Here is a 19350-nt window from a genome sequence, read left to right on the forward strand (position 1 = left end):
GCAATCTCTCCAGTGTGTCTTGGGTTTGCTCTGGGTCATCTTGTTTGGACGTACCTTGAACACCTCACACAGGAGATGTCCAGTCTAGTCAGATCACTGAACCAGCTCAAGTAGCTTCCCTTCAATGTAAAAGAGTAGCAACTCTACTTTGAGCTCCTCCTGAATAACTAAGCTCCTCAACCTGGCTACAAGGCTGAGCCCAGACACCCTTCAGAGGAAGCTCATTTCCGCTGCTTGTGCTCACTATCTGATTCTTGCAGCCATTAGCCAGAGTTCATGACCACCACAGGTGAGGGTGGGAACGTAGCTCGACAATTTCACTTTCACATTCTCTCTTCACCACAACACACCAGTACAGTGTTCACATCACCATAAACATCGCACCAGACATTGCTGGCTATGGAGATATGAATCAAATTTAAAACCCCTGGACTTTAATTACCTCAGAGGTGTTTAAGCAAGATAAGTGCTCGAAAAATTGTGGCTCACCACCAAACTTGGTTTTAGATGGACTGAAAAGAGGAAGACTATAACTAACTAAAATAAAGTAAGCATTAACCTTTAGTCAACGTCCTTTAAAAATAAGAAGCCTGATTTTTAAAAGCTTTCTTGTCTTTCCGTCTTTCATGTGCCCACTGCAGTGTCTTTTGAATGTGTGAAAGCTGGAAGATCAGTGCTCTGTTATAAACCTCTTAATCATGCTCTCCCTGACATTGCGACATTGAGGGCTCTTTGGTTTCTCTGCATCACTCTAATGCAGAGATGTGTTCACATGTCCATTAGAATGGTGATTTAGAAGATCAGCTATTAAAATTAATGTTTTCATTTTACAGCCTGAAATTTCATTATCGCAGTGTCACATTCTAAGGTTAAAATCACGGATCCCTTTTTGTGACCTTCATATAGGGCATTCAGCATGTGCACAGATGTTGGTTTGAATATAACCAGAATCATCTGCTTCAATAAAACGGTGGACATACGGACACAGTGTCACTAATGCCTTGAAAGGCACACTCAGGATGTTTTTTTATTGCTTCATTTGGCACACTACAGTCCCACCTCCCATTACGGTTGCCATGTGATTTATGTTGTGCTCTTTGGAGAGTGAGACAGACGGGAGCTGGGAGTGAAAATACTGTGATAGCTTTGTTTACCTTGATCTTGACTGCCTTTTATTTCTTCTTGGACATTGACAGCAAGGAGCAAAGGCTTTAAAAACTCTCTTAGGCCTCATATTTTCACATTTATTAAATGCTGTTTCTTATTTAGAAAATACAGGTTGTTGCAAATGCAGTGTCAAACCATAAAGACTCTCAAAACCTTTTTACATATACAGACAGATTTTGCAAGTTCTTTCTAATAATCCACTACGTGATCCCTTTACAGTTGATTACTGAGTAAATAAGCAATAATCATAATAGCAGGGGAGTCTTTTGTTCAGTGGAATAAAAAAGACATCCGTTACTCTGAAGCAATTATTTTACCAAGCCTTGTAGCAGCAGTGTGCTCATGTTAGATTTTTACAGTTGTTTCCTGTTGGATAACTGAACCTGATTTATATTCTCAGTATTTTTTCCCACTCTTTATATGGCTTATGCACCTTTTCAGAAAATTAACTGACTGACTGAGTTGCTGAATTCCTGTAAGACTTGTGTGTCAGTCTAAAGCCAAGTGAAACTGCATAGGAAAGCCTTATTTCAAATGCTATTTTAAATGCGTGTTCTGCAAAGTGTGCAAAAAAACTGCAAAGTATCAAAAATTTTTACATCTTTTTGTTATATGCTCACAATATCATCTCAGTTTATCATAATCGAATAATCATTTTGCACCATTATTTGCTGAAGGAATTATTACAACGATTAAGTATAGAGGATGTGGTTTTCAATAACAAAACAACGGTGTACATGTGACTGTTTGTAATAAGAGTTGGCTTACCTTACAAAATAAAGACATGCATATGGTTGGAATGTTAAGGATAATTAGGCAATGAACAGGCATACTGTATCTTTAATTTTTACAGTTGCCCTCATTAATTGTAAGTTAATGTTGTAAAATATACTGCTTTAACAATCAATTCACAATGGAGAAAAATAAGTAATTGGATGGCATTCTCCCTGTCCTAGCCAACAACAGATTAATAGCATCTGAGGTGCATGAAATTATTTGTTCTTTTCTCTCTCTTTACCCCCTCTCTTCCTCTTTCTCTGTATGCGTCTAATTAAAAGCTGCAGGCACAGCTACACAGTTTATTGCCAGTGCTTGCTGTTGATGGGGCAGCAGAAGGCAGGAGCTCAGGGAATGTGTTTTTGATGGATGTCAGACTGTGTAGAACATGTGGGACTCCTGTTTCGGCTTCACGTCCCAGCGCTAGATCACTCCTCACGATAATGATCCACATGCACAGTGTGAAGGACAAATGTATCATTTGAATCGTTTGTCATGCTAAGGCCTCATGCCATTCGTCAGAGTCAATTTGCCATCTTAACTATGACTGTTTCCCGTGTAGCATTCTATACTTGTTAAAAACAGTCAAGACTAGAAGAAATGGCCTTTTCCCCCCTTTTTTGGCACAGGTAAAACAAGGGCTTCTTGTTTTGCCTGTTCCAAGCAAAATTATAATAAAATCCCTGTGCCTTTTCTTTTCTTTTTTTTCCCCCTCTTGCATTTCTCAAGAGCAAAAAGTGGATTATTATGCCGTTAGTAGGATGCGGGTGGATCTTTTTGCTGACCACACAGACTTTCTGGTGGTGGTGATGGTGGTTTGAGGTGTGTCATCGTAATGACAAGTGCTGCAGTGTCACAGAGCAGTCTGTTCTGGGTCTGTCTCCACTGGTCAGTTTTGTCAACAAGTTTCTCCATAATTGTCTTATTTATCCACACCCACAAGTTTTGTATGAGCTGTTTGTTCTTTATGCCAACTTGACCCTTACTGATGAACACAACATCTGGAGAGCACATGGATTCTTTTGTCTCCCACTATGCCAATAAAAAAAGGGGTCATTGCAAACCTGAGGTGAATAGTAACCCTGCTCTTGCAGACTATTGATAATGTAGCAGTGCAGTGTTTTGTTTTTTATGTACCGACTGCACAGTTCCTCTGTCATGATGCCACGCTTAACATATAACATATACCAGTGATGTTTTAGCAGGTTTATATATAGAATATTTTAGATTGGGCATCATAGTAATTTAGTTAATTATAATAATCACCTTACTCCGATGTCTAGACTGCAGCCAAATGAGTGGTGTCGCACATGTACTATTTTCATTGCTTCACACCTATCACAAGCAAAAAATTGCTCAGTACTGTCATTTATGCAAAATATAGTTTTGTCACTGTAGTGTCAGTTAAATTAAATAATCAGTCACAGTTGATTTATTTCTATTACTTTTCGAGGAGAAATGATGATTGATATATTTTGTACTGTATGATTATCAGACCAAGCAGGCAATCTTTTGCCTCAAACATACTTATCTGCCTTACTGTATGAGTAATATACTGGAGATGGTGCCATGTGCACCTGATGTAGGTTAGGCTGAAGATTCCGTCTTAGCTGGTGGTATTGGTCACACATGGCACTTTATCATTCTTCGGGTGGAGTGGGAGTCGAGGCAGGGAACCATAACTTGTATTTAGACGACATGGGTGGAATGAGGAACTGACTGAAACTAATAGGAGTATGGACTTCCAACTGATCTGTGGGTGTACCACTGCACTTGTTATGTACCTACAGTGACTGCTGACATTCTCACATAAAGGTCTGCACAGCATCTCCACATTTTGTGTGTGTACATATACTTGGGGTAGGCTAAGAAAAGCTTCACATAACTGGCTTTAATTTATTCTCTACTAATTTCAGCCACTGTGAAGGTTTCAATCACTCTTGGCTTTTACATTTCCCTATATCCCCATGTTAAAAAAAAACAACAACCCAAAAACAAACATTCACAAGAAATGTATTGTTCTGAAGCAAAGGATGGCACGTTAATGTCTTACAAGATGGATTTAACATTGTGAGCTGATGCTAATTAGAAGGGGACCAGAAATGTTTTGTTTTCTTTTACATACTCATTCCACATTCTTCATAGATGGGTAAAGAAAATGTAGAGCACCTTTGTTTTGTTCAGCTCTGTCCCTGGTTAAATGGTGTTCAGGTTGTTGGTTACCTTTTTTGTCTCTAGAGTGTGCCTTCCATTAGCTGAAAACGACACTGTCTCTGCAGTTAGATTACTGCTGATCCATGCTGTTGACTGTTACTGATTTATAATTGTTAGCAGCAGCCATCTGTTGTGCAAAAGTAACATGTAAATAAGGAGTACATGAAGTAAATGCTTTAATATATATTAATGTAGTTTATATATGCATATATGTTTTATGTTTGCTTTTATGTTTTCTCTGCTATTTGCATTTAGTTAGTGAACCAATTGAAATTATCTGCATCCATGGAACTTGGTGTTTTTATTTATCTATCCATTTTTGGTACTGCGTGTCATCTCTGGCACTCACACTTAAACCAAATTCACTGAATGGATTTTAAAGGTATGTCATTAAAAAAAACAAAACAGAATATTGTACTCGCTGCTGTATTGAGGGAAAACACAGGTTAATTCTGCACTACAAAAATTCCTAGTAACAAACAGTATCTGCAGCATGTTGCAGTAACATGAAGAAACAAAGTAATTAAAGTCTACTGTTGAGTATAGTATAGTAAAACTGCTCAGAATCAACTATGATGTTGAATTTTATATTTTACTTAAACAAGTGATTCATAGGTAATTGATGGAGAGAATTGTTTTCATTAGCGTACTAAACATCATAGAATGAAGGGAAAAGTATAATGTAGCGAGGTCAAAGTAAATGTTTTTTCCCCCCTAATAATGCTTTATAAATATGGAAGCGCCTTTGTTCTACACAAACTCGCAGCCAGCCATTGTAGCGAGCGTCGTCCTTTCCAATGAAGCATGGCTGAAGCTTTCTTGTCATTTATCTCTCATCAGTGCTGTTCCTGGTGACGGATGATACTTGATATTCAGAGGGTCGCTTTGTCTCCTCAAATTAATCAGATGCGCCTGAGAACCACCAGGGAGAAATCGTTGGTGTAATGTAAAATACCGTAACAAAGGCTGGCTGTAAAACACAATATGCAAGTATGTATTAAAAAGATTTTAATGGAAAATCCATGCTCTTTGTGAATCTCTGTGGTGTGATTTGGATGATAGGCAGGGAGGGGGGGTAACAAAAGTCTATGGGTCATGAGAGAAAACTGTAGAGATTACTTTACCACTCTTTTATTCATCTGTATGGACTTGATGTAAAGGTTATAGAAGGAAAACTGAAAATGGGTTTCCTAAGAGGCTAAAAAATTCAATTTTCTCTCATGATCACAGTTTATATTGCACTAGTTTCACATTAAAGAGCTTTGAAGACCTTTTCGATATGAATGACTTGTCACAAGTATAGTCGAGGCCTGTGTCTGCTTGCAAATGGATTATGTGCCAAGATTTGACTTAATGATACGTCACTGTTAAGGTATCAGAATGCAAATGCAAATTCTTTACTGATGTAAGGAATTATATTCCATTTTAATGTATTGCATGGGACAAAACATATATAGTAATAATTTTAGTCCAGTGTTGTTCTAATTTATTTAAAGTGATGTGGTAATTCTGCCTATAAAGTCTTATAAGAGTCTCAGTGGTATGTTGGCCATAAGCAGGTTTTTCTCCTTTGTATCTTATGTTGACTAAATTGTGTTTGACAGATAATGGAGTCTGGTAGACCCCTGGCTTCATCACCTGAACCGTTCTTCCTTCATATGGCCTCATCTAAAGCCAGCTCATCCCCTGCTCCACCCCAGAAACTCCACACCAAGTCCAGAGCGACCCGTAGTCCTATAGTCAGCTCTCCCATCACCATTTCTGGTATGTATAGACAGTATAGAGAAAACTTTACATTAGACTTAGTTAGATGTGCTCAAAGTAATATAACAAGGTTACAGTTAGTAAGACTTTCAACATTCATCCAAGTGGTTTAGGAAAAGTATTGCATTAGCTGTGTGTAAAAAAAAACAGAAAAACAAAAACAAAAAAACCCCCCAACTAATAAATAAATAAATAAATACTGACAGTTTTATACATAGTCCCATTTATAGAGGCTTAAATTAAACAATTGCCTTACAGAACAGTTTCATGGCCAGATGAGGCCTGTTCCCTTACAGTTCTACATGTGGAGTCGATTTTGCATTTGGTAGACGTTCACTGAAACTCTCTTTATCATATCCAAAAAGATGTGACTGCACGTCAAGGATGCCATCATTAAGCAGGAAGATCAAAATAAACCCGATAAATCAAAGAGATAGCAATTTTACAAGTGACCAGATCAGAAAAGAAAGAAAGCATTTGCTGGCTTAGCAACACCAAAAGGCCATAGAAGATAACTAAAGTACATGATCACAGAATTATTTCCATGGTTAAGAAAAACCATGGAAACAAACCGCTCTTTATACAGAAAGACAAAATTATAAACATCTTAAAATATGTAAAACACCTTACCAGTCCTGGTTAACAGCAAGAAAAGAAAACTTTGGCTGGGTGAAACCAGATGGAAGTATAAAAAGTAGGGAGAAGGAGAGAAACTGCTCCTGATCCGAAGCATAACAGCATAGACTTAAAACATGGTCTAACATGATGGAAGCAATGTAATGGCATGGGCATGTTTGGCTACCAGTGGAACAGAATTACTAATCTTTGTTAATGATGTGGCTGCTGATAGAAGTACCAGGATAAATTATGAAATGTACAGAGCTATACTCTCTGCTCAGATCCTGCAAAATTGAATGAACAACATTTCACAGGGCAAATGGACCCAATGTAAACTACGAAAGCAATGCAAATGTTTCTTAAGGCAAATAAATGGAATATTCTTCAATGGCCAAGTCAATCACCCGATATTAATCTAATAGAAGATCCTTTTCAGTTACTGAAGACAAAACTGAAGGCTAAGAGATCCACAATCGTGGTAGCCAAAGGCAGAAGATTTCAAGGCAGGAAAAAGATGGCATCAGGCAGTAATTGACTGCAAAGGAGTTTCATCCAAGTACTGAAAACAATTGTTATGTTTAAAATTGTTAGTTTGTGTAATTCCTTCTGAATCTATATTTATTTTTATTTCAACTATGTATAAAAATTTCTGAAATTGTCAATGCAGTACTTTTGTTAACCCCCTTGAATGAAAGGTTAAAGGCTTACAGACTGGAGCGTAGATCTTAATTAGATCACTCTCAGATCTTAATTAATTATTTATTCAGTTATTCTACTCATATTTCAGACAGAGTAAAAATATATAATAGAGAGGTTGAAGTTCAATAGTGCAGTGCTGCATGCAGAACCCGCAGTCTTCAGTTCACTAGCTATGAATATAAATTTTAAACGTATCCATCATTCTGACTGACTTTTCAGACGGTCCACAAATTATAAATGCAAATTTATTTAAAGGAGCCATCCAGCTAAATTCTCCAGAAGAACTGAATTCAAATTTCACAATGCAGTCGAGGATTTAAGGCACCTTTCCTCCAGTCTTTAACATGTTATAGTTTTGATAGAAATGAAAAGGCCATTGAATTAATGAATGTCAACAGTTAAAAAGCTGTGTGTGTCCTTGTGGATTTCTTTTGACAACTTTTAGTTCCCGTTTATTTTGTGTGATTTGACACGTCTGTCGGCCTCACACTGTGCGTACAGCCACCAACATCTCTTGGTTTCTCTGAATACTAATTGTGGCCAAAGCTATTATGCATTAAGCAACAGTGATGCGTAAGCTGTCAGATGCCCCGTGACCGCAAAATAATGTGCAAATTTACATATCCTGGTTTGTAATTATTTTTTCCTTCATGATAAGATGCCCGCAAAACCAGTTGTGGCTTTGGTGTGTTTTTGTGCGTGTGTGTGTGTGTCATGCTATCACCATGCTATCACAATAAAGAACAGACACTCTCATAAATAATTCATTTTTGCATCCTTACACTCAACGTGCATAGAAATTTCCCAGATAATTTATTTTGCACTGAGCAGTAAATGCTGAAAGCGCACTCGCACCTCTGTAGTCACATCATTGTTAAGAGTATTAACTAAATTGAGTTCCTTCAAAGATTTCTCATCCCCTTTGGGAGGTACGTATCACAAGCCCACCGATGACAACACTCCTTTGAACAGAATTATAGTCGAGCATTCCTAAGTTTGTGAGCTTATCTCTGAACTGTTTTATTCAGCACCACCTATTATATTTAACAGTGGAAGAGCAAGTGTCTGATTCAATACTGATATCTAAGAAAATTGCCCTCTTTTTGGTCATTTTTTACATTTTTAATCTGGTGAAATATTTTATCCCTTTGTTACTTTGTTGACATATGAAGTCCAAAGGTTAAGACCAAAGAATAAATTTTTTTTTAAATGTTATTCAACTATCCAGAAATAAAATTTCTCTCTCTTGATTAATGGAAATTTGTTCCTGTCTCTGATAACACTTATTAGGCCACTGTCAGTATTCACTGTACTACGAGGTTCTGTTCTTTGTCCTCTTATTTATTTATTTATTTTCAGTCTACACTTAACTAAATACTGAGAGGCTAATTCTGATTTAAGAAAAAGGGAGTTTGTTATTCATGCATGTGTCAGTCCCAAAGGTGCGCAAAGCCCTAGTTCATTTTCTAAGGCTTTGTGATTTCTTTAAATCGCTTGTGACCAGATACAGACTCTGGACCAGCAGATCCTGTGTTTAATTTGATCCTGCTTTATCCAGCTTAGATCTGTTGCAACGCAAGCAGAGATGATGATTAGTCATCCTTTTATTTTAACTCTCTAGTCACTCGTTTTAGTAAGTCAGTGGCTAAAATTCAAAAGTATGAATTGTATGATCTGTATGATCTGTGTCTATTGGATATTTTTCTTTTACATGTCATCATGAAGCCCATTGTGATGTGTGGTAATACATTCTTTCTTTAACAATATAGGCACTGTATTGGGAATATATTGTATCAACATGTAGGCGTGTAAAGATTTGATAGGAAGCTGGATGGTGATCAGTAGATTCAGTGATTCTTATAACTGTTTACTTTGCTCTCCAGGTCATTCGCTGCGAATAATGGAGGATGAATGTGTAAATATGTCTGTCAGCCCCAATGGTTTGAATTTAGCCAACTCTCCTGTCGCGCTCAACGCATCAAGTTCAAGCTGCTCTGAGTTTGGAGGCCTAGGATGTCTCGGTTTGTCTGCCTTGGCTGCTCCATCACAGCTTGGTACTTTTCCAGGTAATGATGCTTAAGATACTTATATATTTCATATTTTTCTCATTTTGATAATGGATGTGAATCTAGTGAATACTGTGAAATAGGGCTGTTAAATCCAATTCTCCACTAGTTCACTAACAGATTATTAATGCCTAACTGTACAATGTCTTTCTCTCGCACTCAGATTGGTGGCGGACATCTGAGACACAAACCAGAGCAGCTGCAGCCTTCTTCCCCCCTCTTTTAGGTCTGCATCCCTTTGTTTTATCAACCTTCAAGAGCCACGATCCTGTTGATTTCCAGTCACGGCCTTCAGGTAAAAGATCTCGTGAGAAATTATTCCCTAGTCTTACTTTTGTGCCCTATTAGGCAATAAAAAGGACGTGTAAATTAAAAGTGATTAACAAGGAAAGCGTATGCACAAATTACATACTGCTTTTAATATAAAACTTGCCTTGTTAAGTGCAATTACTGTGTGGTCGTTAACCTCATATACTTTTCTTGTTCCTTTTAATTGTCCTCTTAACATGTTGATAGTAATATGAGTCATATTACTTGTTCTCATAAGTGTCCACTAAAATAAATGTGCAATGCCAGTTTCTTTAGGTGTTAATGGAACAGTGAATGGCAGGAGTGCTTCCTCTCCTGCTGGGAACGCTCCTGCTATGAACACTAGTTCATTACTAGCAAAGGGAAAGAAGGAGACACCTCAAGCCAACAGTCATGAGCCGGGCCAGCTACATCAGAAAGCCGTTGAGAAAGCAAACCAAAAGGTTAATATTTGGTCAAACACTTAAGAGCCTTTGATAGCGGTGTATTCCACTCCATGCAAACTCACTTTAGTGTTTTCATCTATTGAAAGTTTATAGTTTAGTCCCTCCTCTATAACCTAATGAAAAAAATGTTGACTTTGTATTATTACCATTAAGAAACCCAACAAAAGACCACTAGAGACATCGAGCATGAGTGGCAGCCAATCAGAGTCTCAGTCAGAAAGCTCCAGCGAGGTTGAGGAGAGCAGCAGCGACCCTGACGATATGGAAGAGGAAGATGATGATGACCAGAGCAGCGACAGTGAAGAGTCGGGTTATGAAAAACCGAGTCCAGCTAAGCAGAAAGTCAAAGTAAGTGCGTCTCTTGAACTGCTCTGTAAACAGCGTGTTTAGCTAAGCTCTGAAAATCCGTTAAGATCAGTTTTTGCTGAAAACGTTCTCAAAATATTTTCCTTTTAGTCTAATAGTTGATTAATGTGAAAAAGCTTGCTTTAGTTTGTTTCTAGGGTAAGAACAAATAAAGGTTAATTTGTATTTGAAAAATAAAAAATGCTTTCTGTTGATTAGATGGTAGTTGGTTTGTCAATAGCTGCCTCTTTGGTGGGTGTCAAACTAGGCTTTGTGCTAGCTGACAGAGCTGCCACCATGAGGCTCTCTCAGTAGGAGCTGAAATGACATTCTGTCTTCTCTGTTTGCCTCATCCTCCTACTCAGCGGCTGACACACAACACTCCCGAGAGTAAAAAGAAGAGACCTTGCACAGTTGATGGCAGCTCAACTCAAGACGGACATTGTAACAGTGTTCGTTTGACTTCCTTTTATCACCCCCAGTCTTATTCCAGTCCTGCTGGCCTGCTTCAGTCTGCAGCACTGTTTCTCCAGAGGCCCAGGACTTCAGAAGAGGAATGCCAGCAGCACACCAGTGTCATACAGGCCACAGGACTGGCAGTTAGCAACAGTCCCTTACCACAATCCCAGAGAGCGGCTTGTCCTCTGCCTTTTAGATCTTCTCCCAGCCCCATCTCCTTCTCCAACTCATCAAAACATTTGGCCACTTTAACATCAGCAAAGCGCTTCCATCCTTCATCCTCGCCAAAGCATGCTTCTGTCTCCTCTTCTCCTAAACCTCTTGCCCTCTGCTCCACTAAAAAGTCCCTCTCTCAGTGTTCCCCACTGAAACCTCTTTGTTCACCCAAAACTCCTTTCTCGTCATCTTTACCCAAACCACAAACACTGCTGGCCTCAAAAGGAGAGTCCCATATGCCCAAATTTTTGATGCCCTCTAACAAACACAGACATCCCATCAATAACACGAAGGACAGCAGTGGAAACTTCCCAGATCAAAGCCTGTTACTCTTACACACTTCTAAATCGAAACAGGTGAGTTACAGTATCGAAGCACATGAAATAAATGACAGCAATGAAGCCTAAAGCGTTTCCTCCTCCGCATCCACGCACACATAATCCTGTTTTTATTTGTTTTATCAGCCACCATGGTTTCTGTCATGAAATGATTTTGTTCTTTCACAACAGAGAATAAATGCTCACGCGCCTTTATCTGGGCTTTTATCATACTTGGTGAGCATCTGACCACTACATCACTAGAAGTGACAGTGTGTTTAGCTCTTGTGGGAATACTTCACAAAACTGACAAGCAATTAGCTCTGTTATGCTTTGGGCTGTTTATTATCAAGAGAGAGAAATTGGCCTCTTTTGCAGGACTCTGTTATTGTCACTATCCTAAGAAGGAGGGAAATGTAGCAATCTGTAACAAGAGGGGTTTTAATTTGGATGATGGCTGTACATTAAATGCATGCTTTTGATTGCCAGATTTTGACAATGGCAACAAATAGAAGATGACAGCTAATGTCTCATGATGGCTGTAAGCCAAACAATTTGAAAATATTTTTCCCATAGCCGCCCGGGTTTCTTCATTGTTTCTGACAGGCTCGAGCCATCTCTTCATTGTTACTGTCACTTATTACACCTTAAATTCCTTAATTTACAGCCCACAGCAGTGTAATATGAGTGACAGTTGGTGTAATTATTTCCTCCTTTTTGTGTGTTCCTTTTTATTTTTTTATTTATAAAGCCCCTCAATTCCACGGATTCTGTGAAGCAAGTTTTCTCTCAGCGACCAAAGAGCCAAAGCTGGTAAAAACAAAAAGAAAACAAAAACAGAAAATCACAATTAAGCGTCCACTTCACTGTTGCTGACACCACCTGAATTATAGTCGTATCAGTGAGCTGTTTTCTCTCCACATCAGCAGTAGCAACATGTTCCTGAACCTTTATCCTAACGGAGCGATCAACGGTGCAGTTCAGGATGCCCCTCTGGCCCTCATCACTAAGCCCCGCATCCAGAGCAGCACCCCCAACAGCAAGCCTCTCTTAGCAGCCACCAGTCCTCCCTGCTCCATGCCTATCAACTTGAGCACTGGCACCAAGGAAATGTTGGACAGCTCCGCCTCCCCTCTTAAGACTTCTGCTTCATCGGAACCCAGATCAAGGAAAACTACCCAGACGGTGCATTCGGGAAGGAGCCTCACCAGAACCAACACATCCTGTCTGCCTGTAGATTTGGTCAGAGGCAGTGAGCCTGATATCCACAGCAGCAAAAACTCGGACGACTCTTTAGGGGACGATTACGATGAGGATGAGGATGAAGATTCTGGGAGCAGTTTTTCAGGTTAGATTAATTAGACCTGTCTTTTAATTAAATAAAGAATAACATGATCATACTTTATTGCTGATAGAAGCTGTGAAATATGAGGTAGGTCCTGGGAATTAGCTGTGCTCAGTGTGGTTTGAATGTGTGTGGACTGTTAATTAGGTAATAATTTATCTCTCTCTGTATGTGGCACACTGGAATCCCCCACAGAGTCAGAGAGCATCCTGGGGAGCGACTCTGATGCCTTTGAGGATGATGTCAAGGAGTCCGTTGAGACAGAAGCAGATAGCGATGCAGAAAGAAGTCCTCTGAAACTAGCTCAAACCTCATTGTCTACTCAAAAGTCTTCCTCGAGCCTCTCAGCCACCCCCTCCCTGCTCAACATCCAGATTACCAAACCTCCAAGTCTACATAGTAGTTTTTTCAGCCCCACCACCAGCACCGGAGCAATGGGCAAACAAAGTGCACCATCGCCACCCTTCACATTTGCTTCGCAGCCAGGTAATAAATAATAAATCCATAATCCAGATGAAATATCAATCTGATATGAAACTCAGCTACAATTCAGGCTTCAGTGAGAGGAGAGGACGCATTTTGAAGTAAAATATAATTAACGATCTTGTCAACAAACTTGTAAAGTAAAAATATAGCATATTTTACTCAATACTGCATATGCTACTTGTACTGCTGAACCTCTGGGGCATCTGAGGTTTGCACCCTCCTACAAAACATTAAAATGCTGTTTTGTGTGGTGTTGCGTATCGATACCCACATGCGGACTGTAGTTTAATACTGAAAACCGTTAGCCACAACAGGCATCAAATATGTCTCCTTGAAGCAGGATTTATAGTTTAACGGATGGCGGGTCTGCTCAGGTCCCTCAGAAGGCGAGAAAAGCGCTGAGTCATTTCTCCTGTTTTCTAGGATCGGGGAGGAGGAGGAGGGTTACGGATGAGAGAGTTCTGCGATTGCCTCTTGAGTTTGGGTGAGAGTTTGAGCCTGCACTTTGTATCAAAAGAGCCAGATAAAGGTTTGATATTCTGACCATGCCCAATTTGTTCTCAGTGTCATATTTGCTGTAGTGTTGGTGTTTAGGCTGTAGGTGTTAAAGTAAAATGTCAGCTCACTGATGGCTGAAAAGTGACCTTTCGCACATCAGCTGCAGCTAACTTTTTCTTGGTGGAGCAGCTTAAAACACACAGTATGGGCACCAACAGACAGTGCAGTTATATTTGCAGGTCTGCCACATCAGTTAAATATTAGTTTTCAGTTAAACCTAAATTAATATGACATATTTATTCTTTTAACAAATCATTCTCTCCTTTACCATGTAATTTTAAGATTTTGCTGACTTGTGTAAACAAGACACACTGGAGATTAAAGTGGTAATCGTGAGGTAAAGACTGCAGCTGGTACTCAAAAAAACCTTCCAGATTTGAATGCGGTGACATCTTCATCAATATCCAAATAGAAGCAGACCACAAAAATATACCTTCTCTCCTTTGGGGACTTTGTGAGTAATACATCATAGTGGGATGGAAATTAAATGAGGCCTGTCAGTTGGACAGCAGTTGGGGTTTAATTGCATCCAGCCTCAAAACAGACATGCAACATTAGCAGCTCCCTGCCCACAAATTCTGCAGGCTTGAACGAGGACAGCCTTTCATCTTGTAGGGATGTTTTTCATTACCAGGTTCACAGGAAGCAGAGGCCGCAAAGCTATATTTCAGCCTAGTTTTGCTGTCTGGGATACGATCCTACATGTGTTTTCTGTAAGCTGTAGTCCAGTGGAGCTCATGGGAACTGCTGGGCTAGCCAGTGACCATTTATTTACACTCTTGTGAACAACAAGGCCACAGACTACACTGTGAGCATCAATTCTATATTAACTATGTTTTACTCGGTGTCTTTTTGTTTTGTTTTTTTCCATTCAGGTGGCAGAGAGAGACACGCATCAGGACTGTAGCGGGGCGTCTACAAGGCGAGGTGGCTTACTTTGCACCGTGTGGGAAAAAGCTCCGACAGTATCCTGATGTAGTGAAGGTAGTGGTATTTTCTGAGAAGTGGATTTAGAGCTTTTAATGATTGCATGTACTAATCAGACTGTTGAAGGATTATGTAACGTTTGGTGGTTCCTACCTATGGATTAATTAGTGTGTGTTATTCTTTTGTCTGCAGTACTTAATCAGGAATGGAATAACTGAAATCTCACGAGACAACTTCAGCTTTAGTACAAAAATTAAAGTTGGGGATTTCTATGAAGCCAGAGAAGGGCCCGAGGTAAAGGCTTCTACTTTTTCATGTTCGTTTCTTACAGACGTGAGCTCACAGTAACAACAGTGATTATTATATGTGCAATCTTTGGTGTACAGTTAGTAGCTTTTGTTAATTTTAGCCTCTCAGTGCTGATTTTGCAGAACATTTCAGCTAATCAGAAAATTGCAAATAAATTTATGTGAAAGTTGCATTTTTAAACCCAGCATCTTTGGAAGGTTATAGAAATGGACTAAAATCAAAATGACCCTGTATATGGAGTTTATAGCGCTAAGCTAGCCATTTTTATCCTTCTGCTTGTATCTACTTCAAATTACCCAGGGTTTACAGTGGTTCCTACTGGCTGAGGATGAGATTGCTCCCAGCATCATAGCGATGGATGGGAGGCGCAGCCGGCGCACAAAGTCTGAGCACCAGCCGACAGGTGATAGCACTGGGGCTATACAGTGGAAACCTTATCCTCTAAATGGCGGTGAAAATAACTTCCAAGATGTCTCTGATGCCAAGTTACTTCGTAAGCTGGAAGCTCAAGGTCAGTTAACGTGGAAAAATGTTTCCATGGCACCTGTTAAAGGTGGGCTTTAGACTGCCAGGAGACTCAGAAATCATTGATAACCTTTTGGGAACCCAGAATTCTTATCAGAAATTTCTTCACAGTAATTTTAATTAACTTCAGAGTTTAAATTATAGTTAAAGTCTAACTAAATTAGACTTTATGCAGCTTCATGCAGCTTTCCATGTTACTGATAATAACTATTAGCATTAGAAGTTGTTTTAAAGTCAGTGCAAGCTGGAAGAAGTGGGTAAACTTTGAATGTCTTAATTTGGAAAATGTCCTTTAGGTGCAAAGGCCTCCATCACGTTTTCTTATAGCTTAGTTCCAGAACAGTGAGGATGAAGTTTGACCATTCCTGCCTGCAGAACTGTTAGAGTTCATCAGCATTTTCTGATTGATCAGTTCATGTCACAGCATCTCAGCTGGGTTGAGGTCAGGACGCTGACATGGCTTTCCAAAATATGAACATGGTTCTTTTCCATTCAGTCTCTGTTTGATTTATTTAAGTGCCTTGATCTTCCTTTTTCCAGTTGAGGTAGCGGAACAGCTTTCAGACTACATTGCTCCCTTCACCATGTTTCACATTTGGGAGTGCACAATGGCATTTGGTCCTCCAAACATTGATAACGTGCAAAAAAAGGGTTTGTTTTTTTGTTTTTTTTTTGTCACAACTGAGACATTTTTGCCTCAGTTGGGCCTTTTCTACACAGAATGTACACAAAGAAATGTGAAGCATCCAGTTAAGCTTTTTGCACTGCTGTGTTTTTATTGGTGTCCAGTGGTTTCATTTGTGGTTTTCTGCTGGTATTGCCTGTTACCCTTCGACTGCTTTTTACTTTTTACTGCTTTCAGGGATTGCGTGTTTTGATCTTGGTGTGATCTTCGCAAGGCTCTCATGCCTGGGATGGATGGCAACAGTCCTGCATTTCCTCAATTTGTCCATCTTTTTGGACCATTTGTCTTAAATTTGACAGATTAAAATTTCAGGTCTTTAAAAATGCTTGAAAATCTCGTGATCGAGGCAGGCTTCACATCAAAAATTTTGTTTGAAAACAGTAGGCTTTGTCTGTATTTATATGCCTTTATAAACCTGGTAACTGTTCCTACTTCATGCTTAAAGACATATCGAGTGTTTTGCTGTTTGATTTGCTGTCAACAAGATTTGTTGTCTTATTGGACAGCCACAAATGGGTTTGACTCTTAGTCTCCAACCTAAACTTCCAGTTGTGATTACACCTTTAAAATCAGCCTACTCTGTTGTTTGCATTTATGGCAGTGCTTAAATTCTCCAGTTAGCTTGTCACAAAAAACTGTCTCTGTAGGTTGTTTAGAGTGATTTGGCAGGTACAGTGGGGCAAAAAAGTATTTAGTCAGCCACCGATTGTGCAAGTTCCCCCACCTAAAATGATGACAGAGGTCAGTAATTTGCACCAGAGGTACACTTCAACTGTGAGAGACAGAATGTGAAAAAAAAAACAAAAACAAAAAAAACCATGAATCCACATGGTAGGATTTGTAAAGAATTTATTCGTAAATCAGGGTGGAAAATAAGTATTTGGTCAATAACAAAAATACAACTCAATACTTTGTAACATAACCTTTGTTGGCAATAACAGAGGTCAAACGTTTACTATAGGTCTTTACCAGGTTTGCACACACAGTAGCTGGTATTTTGGCCCATTCCTCCATGCAGATCTTCTCGAGAGCAGTGATGTTTTGGGGCTGTCGCCGAGCAACACGGACTTTCAACTCCCGCCACAGATTTTCTATGGGGTTGAGGTCTGGAGACTGGCTAGGCCACTCCAGAACTTCTTACGGAGCCACTCCTTTGTTGCCCGGGCGGTGTGTTTTGGATCATTGTCATGTTGGAAGACCCAGCCTCGTTTCATCTTCAAAGTTCTCACTGATGGAAGGAGGTTTTGGCTCAAAATCTCACGATACATGGCCCCATTCATTCTGTCCTTAACACGGATCAGTCGTCCTGTCCCCTTGGCAGAAAAACAGCCCCATAGCATGATGTTTCCACCCCCATGCTTCACAGTAGGTATGGTGTTCTTGGGATGCAACTCAGTATTCTTCTTCCTCCAAACACGACGAGTTGAGTTTATACCAAAAAGTTCTACTTTGGTTTCATCTGACCACATGACATTCTCCCAATCCTCTGCTGTATCATCCATGTGCTCTCTGGCAAACTTCAGACGGGCCTGGACATGCACTGGCTTCAGCAGCGGAACACGTCTGGCACTGCGGGATTTGATTCCCTGCCGTTGTAGTGTGTTACTGATGGTGACCTTTGTTACTTTGGTCCCAGCTCTCTGCAGGTCATTCACCAGGTCCCCCCGTGTGGTTCTGGGATCTTTGCTCACCGTTCTCATGATCATTTTGACCCCACGGGATGAGATCTTACGTGGAGCCTGTCTCTCACAGTTGAAGTGTACCTCTGGTGCAAATTACTGACCTCTGTCATCATTTTAAGTGGGGGAACTTGCACAATCGGTGGCTGACTAAATACTTTTTTGCCCCACTGTATGTGTAGGTCAGGTTTTTCTAATATTTTGAGGACCTTACGGCACGTGTGATTTCATGCTTCATATTTTATATTTCATCATGTTGCAGAAATAGCACGACAGGCAGCTCAGATCAAAATGATGAGAAAACTAGAGAAACAGGCTATAGCGCAAGCCGCAAAGGAGGCAAAGAAACAACAAGGTAAACTTCTGTCGTCAAATCAGACTCATTTGAAACACTAGATGACGTGCTTTGTGCAGATCAGATTTTCATGTGTTTTTCAGCAATAATGGCTGCTGAGGAGAGGAGGAAAAAGAGGGAACAGCTGAAGATTCTTAAACAGCAAGTAAGGATTTATGTTTAATTTTCCACGCAGAGCTTGAGCCACTCTGCTCTTTACACACTCCAAGGTGAAAAGGTTTTAAGCACACTTGAATAGCTTTGAAACCGTACAAGAAAGTTGCTGTTCTCCACAATGCTGCACCTTTCTCATCTGCATAGAGCCACTGTACGTCTTCACCCCCGCACCGTGCTCCCCTCCACCGCTCTATAACATGCATGACTTAATAGTTAATTCATTTGATCTCGCCCTCATCCTTTTACCAGGAGAAGATCAAGCGCATTCAGCAAATTCGTATGGAGAAAGAACTCCGTGCACAGCAAATTCTTGAGGTTTGTCCTGAAAGTTATTGCAGAAACATTCTTAAACACTTCCTCTCTGCTGTTGATAGGATTTATAGGAAGAAGAAAAAAAGCAACCAAAGGCTATTCCTAAATTATGTGGTCCTACTTTTAGTCAGTACATGTGACTAATGCTTAATTGGTTTTTTGCAAAAAGTGCCATTGAATATGAAAATCTCCTCAGACCATGCTGGAGCTTAATGCAAAATACAGTATTTCATTAAGAAAGAGGTGGACCAGAGTTTACCGTGGCTAGGTGAAATACCTACTTTGCATTCCCTCACTAATAGAAGCTGTGAATATTTTAGCCTTCATAAATCAAATTTCAGTTGACACGCTTGGCAAGTGGCTCTTAACAGGATTTCATTGGGGCTATAATTACTGATAGAAATTTTGCTTAATTTATTCTCACTGCCTGCTGGTGTTTAATAATAACCACTGCCATTTTGTCTTTCAGTCTTAATGGGAGGAAATAATTATCTCATTGCTCAAGATTTCAGTCTGTTAGATTTGATATTATCAGGGAGCCGCTGGCTTTAAGTAGACTGACAAACGGCAATCTTGGATGTAACAAGGAAATCACTCAGTTTTAAAGTTTTCTCTG

At 39.7% G+C, this 19350-nt stretch overlaps 1 protein-coding gene across 13 annotated transcripts in view; it reads left to right on the forward strand.

Moving 5' to 3' along the window:
• The window catches only part of baz2bb (bromodomain adjacent to zinc finger domain, 2Bb), a 54746-nt gene that overhangs the window by 19737 nt on the left and 15659 nt on the right, over nucleotides 1-19350 (forward strand). For 9 of the 13 annotated variants that reach the window (XM_014409023.3, XM_014409018.3, XM_024805398.2 and 6 more), the window contains exons 3-19: nucleotides 4999-5148; nucleotides 5763-5922; nucleotides 9123-9305; nucleotides 9469-9600; nucleotides 9882-10057; nucleotides 10214-10408; nucleotides 10771-11436; nucleotides 12149-12210; nucleotides 12324-12745; nucleotides 12938-13228; nucleotides 13652-13712; nucleotides 14662-14770; nucleotides 14906-15007; nucleotides 15323-15533; nucleotides 18174-18266; nucleotides 18350-18411; nucleotides 18672-18737. In XM_014409023.3, coding sequence (XP_014264509.3) covers nucleotides 5143-5148; nucleotides 5763-5922; nucleotides 9123-9305; nucleotides 9469-9600; nucleotides 9882-10057; nucleotides 10214-10408; nucleotides 10771-11436; nucleotides 12149-12210; nucleotides 12324-12745; nucleotides 12938-13228; nucleotides 13652-13712; nucleotides 14662-14770; nucleotides 14906-15007; nucleotides 15323-15533; nucleotides 18174-18266; nucleotides 18350-18411; nucleotides 18672-18737 — 2997 coding nt within the window. In that variant the 5' untranslated portion in view covers nucleotides 4999-5142. The remainder of the gene's footprint in view (nucleotides 1-4998; nucleotides 5149-5762; nucleotides 5923-9122; nucleotides 9306-9468; nucleotides 9601-9881; nucleotides 10058-10213; nucleotides 10409-10770; nucleotides 11437-12148; nucleotides 12211-12323; nucleotides 12746-12937; nucleotides 13229-13651; nucleotides 13713-14661; nucleotides 14771-14905; nucleotides 15008-15322; nucleotides 15534-18173; nucleotides 18267-18349; nucleotides 18412-18671; nucleotides 18738-19350) is intronic. The other 4 variants (XM_024805400.2, XM_014409016.3, XM_024805401.2 and 1 more) reach the window with 2 other exon arrangements.

This window comes from Maylandia zebra, linkage group LG16 (genome assembly GCF_041146795.1).
Source record: "Maylandia zebra isolate NMK-2024a linkage group LG16, Mzebra_GT3a, whole genome shotgun sequence".
NCBI classification, from domain to species: domain Eukaryota; kingdom Metazoa; phylum Chordata; class Actinopteri; order Cichliformes; family Cichlidae; genus Maylandia; species Maylandia zebra.